The sequence below is a fragment of the Orycteropus afer genome, unplaced genomic scaffold (assembly GCF_000298275.1).
Source record: "Orycteropus afer afer isolate SDZICR_OR568_19922 unplaced genomic scaffold, OryAfe1.0 scaffold00034, whole genome shotgun sequence".
NCBI lineage: Eukaryota > Metazoa > Chordata > Mammalia > Tubulidentata > Orycteropodidae > Orycteropus > Orycteropus afer.
The window spans coordinates 16,908,316-16,915,569 of record NW_006921621.1 but is presented as its reverse complement, the minus strand read 5'-3'; the positions used below and the strand labels follow the sequence as shown (position 1 = coordinate 16,915,569).

Here is a 7,254-nt window from a genome sequence, read left to right as displayed (position 1 = left end):
AGAGAAAGAACAGCAAGAAAAGCCCACAGTCACCAGAAGGAAGGAAATAATCAAGATTCGAGCAGAAATCAATGAAACAGAAAATAGAAGGGCTATACAAATTTGTAGTACAATTGGTTAAGCCATTCCACAGGTAATAGTGATCAGGGCCTGCAGCCTAAGCCACTAAAACAGCAATAGATACCGGGAGGGAGGCTGTGACAAGGGAAAGGAGGGATTGGGAGTTATAGGTTTAGGCTTAGAAACCGCAAGGCCACACACCAGTCCTGCCTGGCTTGACATCTACTATGAATGTCCTCAAAACTGTCCAGCCCTTTGGCTTCTATATATGTGTATTTCTAAGAGTCTCAACTTTTGACACCTGAAAGACATGCATAGGTGGGAATTTCTAACTGTTCCCCTTACCCTCTAGAATTTGGAGAGAAAAGTCTTACTGACTCACCCTGAAACCTTAGGAATTAATACTGTACACATTGGGTCAGGGTAGATCTGGTGGTAGGGAGGAATGGCCAGTCCCTAGGTATTTCCTTCAGTGGAGCAGTGATGCCAATAAATTGGCAGAAGAAGGGAGGTAAGGCTACCTGATACTCAGTTTCCTGCTCAGGCTCAAGATCTGACAAAAGCAAGCAGGAGGCATCATGGGACCAGGGGTACAGAGAATCACAACAGCACTGAGGAAACAGGAAAGCACAGTCACAGCAGGAACCATCCATGGTTACAAAAAAATGGACTGATGTCTCATAGAATACAATGTTTCTTACCCTTATCCCAAGGCATAAAGTACTGGTTATACTTTTCTCTAATATACCTTAGAATAAGACATAAGTACTAATATAAAAATATTTTCCACATTCTACCTGAAACCACCTGGCACTCCACAGAGGTCCAGTGCCACTTTGGCACATGCTGATAATCAGGAGCCCTGAGTTTCAAGTCCAGTCCTGACTCCACCTTCACCTCTCTGCATGAGCTCTCTGGGAGCCACAATCTTACCTTTTTACATTGACTCTAAGGAGATGAGCTTTAAAGCTGTCCTGCCAACAGTCAAGGCTAGCAAATTTTTGTATGGCTCTGGCAAAAGTACCAAGGTGGCATATAGGCAAGGTCCTTGTAGTTTCCCAGTTTCTGCTCTTGTGAGGGTAGCTACAGATGACAACACTACAGTATGTACCTGAGCAGATTGCCTAAGGTCATCTCTGAGTGTGTCAGCCTGGCTGAACATTTCTCTAACATTTCTGAGTGGGGTGGGCAGGCAATGGGAATGAATGGGAGTACAATGAGCAGCCTAGAGGCTCAAATGAATGAGACCAAGAGAAAGAGCTCATGCAGTATAGTGGGTGAATCAGAGTCAACCGTCTATCATAAGTCTGTGAACATGAAAACTGGAACAGCTTCAATGCCAGTGCTGGCTTTGAGGGCTGGGGAAGGTCAAGATTTAGGTGAGGGGTACGGAATTGACTTCCTAGTATCACTAATCCAGCTAATTTGGAAGTGACTCTGGGATCAGCCCTTACTCCAATACAACTCATAAAAAAATGTCTTAGTTACAGGGTATTAATTACAAAATAACAGCCAAGAGCAATCCTAGTTAAATCCATTGAGCTCTGTGTAACAGAGGCCACCAACTGTGCCCCAAAATCCATATTCCCCTTCATCTTTTAGTCACAGATTCCCTGGGTTTTAACTGGGCATATGACCACCCAGATAAGCAGCTACGTTTTCCAGATCCTTTTCAGCAAAGCGTGGCCACAGTGATTTGCACAACTCCAGATTCTATCCTTTAAAAATGAAACATTTTTTTTTTTTCCCCTTCACTCTGTCTCTTCCCCAGTGAAAAGCAAACATGTAACTTATTAGTCTGCTTTAACCTGTGGATAAGGACAACACCCTCGGTGTTAGCTGAACAAGATAGTAGGAACCCTGAGTTCCTGATGACCTTATATAGTTAAATTTGTCTTTGATCATCTGCCTGCCTCTGGACTATTAGGAGGAAAACATAAACTTCTATCTGGTAAGAGTCACTATACTTTTGGTTCTTTTTGTTCTACCACCTTACCCTATGGTTTAACATAATTCACAACAGATTGAAAAGATGCCAGAGAAAGACTTCAAATGATTCAGGTAACACTCTACAGAAGTCAATTCTCTCCAACAAACAGGTCAGAAAAAGAGAGCCTCCCAAAAATTCTGCCTTCTATCCTACCTCCAGGACACAGACCCAGCCACACCCTTTGAGTGAAGGAAGAGGCCTTTATTATAGCATAATCCAAACACAAAATGCAGCCTGTCCACTTGTGGGGTGATGCCAAATTCTTAAACAGCTGGAGATACAGACTACTTTCCCCACCAACACTAGGCAGGGACACCCCTATCCTATCTTTTCTTCTAAAGTAGAAAAGGTCCAAACTTCTCCAGTTTTCCTAATTATCATTCTCCAGGACAAGCTGAGTCCAGTAAGGCTTGGGGAGAGACAGCTGTTGGGAGGCTGTGTGTAGGGCCCAGGGTAGAGGAGTCCCAGAACAAAAGCCACAGCTGGGAACTGGAGGACAGACAGAAGCCTCCATGACTGCCCCCAGTTTCTGGGGGCTGACAGCCTGAGGGTGCACTACCTACTCTTCCTGGGGAGTCCCCTTGATGTCAGAGCTCAGCCAGGCAGCTGCCAGTCACTAACGAATCCCAGCCACTGGCACCTGCTGCTGCTTGCGGATCTTGTTGAAGAGTTCCATGTACTGTACCATAGTATCTGCTGGACCATACACAGCATCATGTCTGTTCCCAAACACCGTGGGAGCCCCAGGCGTGTGGGTGCCTAGAAAATTCTGTAGGAACTCGAGCAGCAGGCTCCAGCAGTCACTGGCTACCACACAGGGACCATACTCCACCTGGGGGCCAAAGGAATAGAGACTGAGGGTGAGTGAGGGCAAGGGTGAGGTCTCTTGCATCTCTTGAATCTCCTGCCACCTGCTCCCATCTTCCCCAACCCTAAGCCAAAGACACATACCTTCTACCACAGTGCTGATACACAGAAAATATTCAACCCAAATATGAGGAATTAGACACACCCAGTAGTGTTCCCATTAAGCATCTTCTTTGATATTCTCATCTTGGATTTGTGCCAACCCCCAGCCTTCCCACAAGCCCATAGGCAGATCTAGGACCCTTCAGATTATCTAAGGATTATGTCTCTGCTTTTCTGAGTAAAGATTCAAGTACAGGAAGATTCAGGAAAATTCTTGGAAAGAAAACTGAAAGAAAGAATATGTATGTGTGTGGGCAGGGAGTGTGGGACCAGTAGAGAGCAAAATATACAGATATGCCCATAACTCTCTTCAAGAGCAAACATTACTGGCAAAGTACACCTAGCCTAGGCTGTGACCTTAATAGTTTTACCCAACCAATGTGGCAGAGACAAAAGGATATACACCTTAGATTTTCTCATCTTCCTCTCTTAGTTTTTTATTAGAGACATTGGTAGAGGGAAATTATTCGTAACCATAAAAACAAACAGGTAAAGAAATAGCTGGAGTGTGTTTGTACTACAAAGGTAGAAATGTAGAATATAAATAAACAGGAGGTTTCTAGTAGGTCTTGGCAAGTCCAAAATGTATCAAAGCTGAAAAGGGTTAGGAAATGTGGCCCTAGAGGTTCCTGGAGTTTCAGAGCAATAAACTGCACTAATGCCCTTTCCCACATCTTGGATGTTTCCTACAACCTACCTGTTCCCATGCTTCTACCTCTTTATTTTTTTAAAATTTTTTGTTGTTGCTGAGAATATACACAGCAAAACCTAACACCAATTCAACCATTTCTACATGTACAATTTAGTGATATTGATTATATTCTTCAAGTTTTGTAACCATTCTCATCCTCCTTTTCTGAGTTGTTCCTCCCCCATTAACATAAACACTGCCCCCAAAGATTTCTATCTCACGTTTACAGTTGCTGTTGTCACTTTGATCCCATATAGACAGATCTTAAAACAGCACAGTGCTCAAAGTACACATTCTTTAAATTAAGCTACACTACTGTTTGGTTTAAAGACTTTTGGGGATGTTTTTAGTTTAAGGTTTAAAGATTATCTCAGAGCAATAGTTTCAGGGATTCAACGAAACTCGATGGCTCTAGAACTACGGTGTCCATGAGAATTTGAAATTCTGTTCTGCATTCTCCTTTTGATCAAAGATTCTTCTACAGAATGGATGGTGCTGGGCTACCATTACTGAACAATTTAATTAAAGATTCTTCTGTAGAATCTATAGCCTGGCACCATCCATTTCTTCTGGTCTCCTGGCAGAGGAGGCAGCTGTCCATAGACAACTTAGGCAATTAGCCACACATTCCACTTTCTCCTACTCCTGACTCTCCTTTCTCTGTTGCTTTAGGCAAAAAGAGACCAACTGTTGTGCCCTGGATAGCTGCTGCTTGCATGTTTTTAAGACCCCAGAAACTATGTAACGAACTAGGAGGAAAGAACCAAAAACCAAACCCATTGCCAATCAATCAATTCCCACTCATAGAAGCCCCATGTCTCTACATTTTAAGTCCTTACTTAAATTCTGGGGGATGGGGGCTGCTTTTCACTTGGGGGTGGCTGTTTATTACGGCCAGGGCCTGAGGTAGGCGGGGCCAGGGCCTGAGGTAGGCGGGCCCAGGGCTTCGGGGCTGCTCTTTGCTTTGGGGCAACTCTGTAAGGCCAGGGCCCAGTGGGACCAGGGCTAGGGGCTGCTTTTTGCTTGGGGGCAGCTCTTTGTTAAGTCTGGGGACTAAGGTAGACAGGCCCAGGGCTTGGAGAATGCTTTTCACTTGAGGGCGGCTCTATTTTTAAGGGCAGGGCCCAAGGTGCCAGAAGATGAGTCCATCAAGTCGGAAGGCACTCAAAGTTTGACTAGGGAAGAGCTAACTACTCAGAGTAGAGATGACCTTAACAATATTGATAGAATAAAACTTTTGGAAACTCCATTGGCTGATGTGGCATGACTCAAAATGAGTATAAACAGATGCAAACAGCCATTAATGGAACATGTAATGTACAAAGTATGAATCTAGGAAAATTGGAAGTTGTCAAAAATGAAATGGAACGCATAAAGATCGATATCCTAGGCATTAGTGAGCTGAAATGGACCGGTTTTGGCCATTTTGAATCACACAATCATATGATCTACTATGCTGGGAATGACAAATTGAAGAGGAATGGTGTAGCATTCACCTTCACAAAGAGTATTTCAAGATCTGTCCTGAAGTACAACGCTGTCAGTGATATGATAATATCCATATGCCTATAAGGAAGACCAATTAATACTACTATTACTCAAATTTACACACCAACCACCAAAGCCAAAGATGAGGAAATTGAAGATTTCTACCAATTTTGTAGTCTGAAATTCACTGAACATGCAATCAAGATGTGTTGATTATCACTGGTGACTAGAATGCAAAAATTTGAAACAAAGAGTTACCGGTAATTGGAAAATATGACCTTGGTGATAGAAATAATACTGGAGATTGCATGATAGAATTTTGCAAGAGCAATGACATATTTATTGCAAATACCTTTTTCAACAACATAAGCAACGACTATACACACGAACTTCATAGATGGAATACACAGGAATCAGACTGACTACATCTGTGGCAAGAGGCAATGGAGAAGTTCAATATCTTCAGCCAACACAAGGCCAGCTAGCTGTGGAACAGACGATGTTCAAGCTGAAGTTGAAGACTATTAAAACAAATCCACGAAAGCCAAAATATAACCTTGATAATATCCCTCCTGAATTTAGAGACCATTTAAAGAAGATTTGATGCACTGAACACCAATGACCAAAAACTAGAGGAATTGTGAGATGACATCAAGAATATCATCCATGAAGAAAGCCAGAGGTCATTAAAAAGACAAGAAAAGAAGAAAAGACCAAAATGGATGTCAGAAGAGATTCTGAAACTTGCCCTTGAGTGGAGAGCAGCTAAAGCAAATGGAAGAAATGACAAGATAAAAGAGCTGAACAGAAGATTTCAAAGAGCAGCTCGAGTAGACAAAGCCAATTACTATAATGAAATGTGCAAAGACCTGGAGTTAGAAAACCAAAAGGGAAGAACACACTTCTTCTTTTCTTTAAGCATTTCTCAAGCTTAAAGAACTGAGCAAAAAACTTAAGCTTTGAGTTGCAATATTGAAAGATTCTATGGGAAAAACATTGAAAAATGCAGGAAGCATCAAAAGATGGAAGGAATACAGAGTCACCATACCAAAAAGAATTGTCGCTGTTCAGGAAATGGTGTATGATCAAGAACCAGTGCTATTGAAGAAAAAAGTTGAAGCTGCACTGAAGGAATTGGTGAAGAACAAGGCTCCAAGAATTGACGGAATACCCATTGAGATGTTTCAAGAAACAGATGCCCCGCTGGAGGTACTCACTTGGCTATGCCAAGAAATTCGGAAGATAGCTACCTGGCCAACTATCCATATTTGCACCCATTCCAAGGAAAAGTGATCCCACAGAATGTGGAAATTATCAAACAATATCATTAATATCAGGAGCTCTGGGGGCATAGTGCCTAAGGCATTTGACTGCTAACCAGAAGGTTGGCAGTTCAAACCCACCAAGCACTCCTCAGAAGGAAGATTGGACAATCTACTTCCATAGTGATATCGCCTCAGAAACCCAAGGAGGGGTTGCTATGAGTCGGACTGGACTCGACAGGAATGAGTTTGGTTTGGTTTGGTATCATTAATATCACATGCAAGTAAAATCTTACTGAAGACAATTCAAAAACCGTTGCAGGTTTTTATCTATCTATTGATAGAGAGCTTCTAGCAATGCAAGCTGGATTCAGAAGAGGATGTGGAATGAGGGATATCATTGCTGATGTCAGATGGATCTTAGCTGAAAGCAAATACCAGAAAGATGTTTACTTATGTTTTATCGACTATGCAAAAGCATTTGACTGTGTAGATCCTAACAAATTATGTATAACATTGAGAAGAATGGGAATTCCAGAACACTTGATTGTACTCATGAGGAACCTGTACATAGATCAGGAGAATGTTGTTCGAACAGAACAAGGGGTTCTGAACAGAACCGCATGGTTCAAAATCAAGAAGGGAGTGCGTCAAGGTTGTACCCTTTCACCATACTTATTCAACGTGTATGCTGAGCAAATAATCTGAGAAGCTGAATTACATGAAGAAGAATGTGGCATCAGGACTGGAAGAAGACTCATTAACAACCTGTGATATGCAGATGACACAACTCT

The 7,254-nt window shown here is 42.3% G+C and overlaps 1 protein-coding gene across 1 annotated transcript in view; it reads right to left on the bottom strand.

The window, feature by feature from the left end:
* Positions 1–2,666: 2,666 nt before the first annotated feature.
* MED20 (mediator complex subunit 20) overlaps positions 2,667–7,254 on the bottom strand; it is a 21,118-nt gene continuing 16,530 nt past the window's right edge. Inside the window, exon 4 of the mRNA XM_007936258.2 lies at positions 2,667–2,882. Coding sequence (XP_007934449.1) covers positions 2,667–2,882 — 216 coding nt within the window. The remainder of the gene's footprint in view (positions 2,883–7,254) is intronic.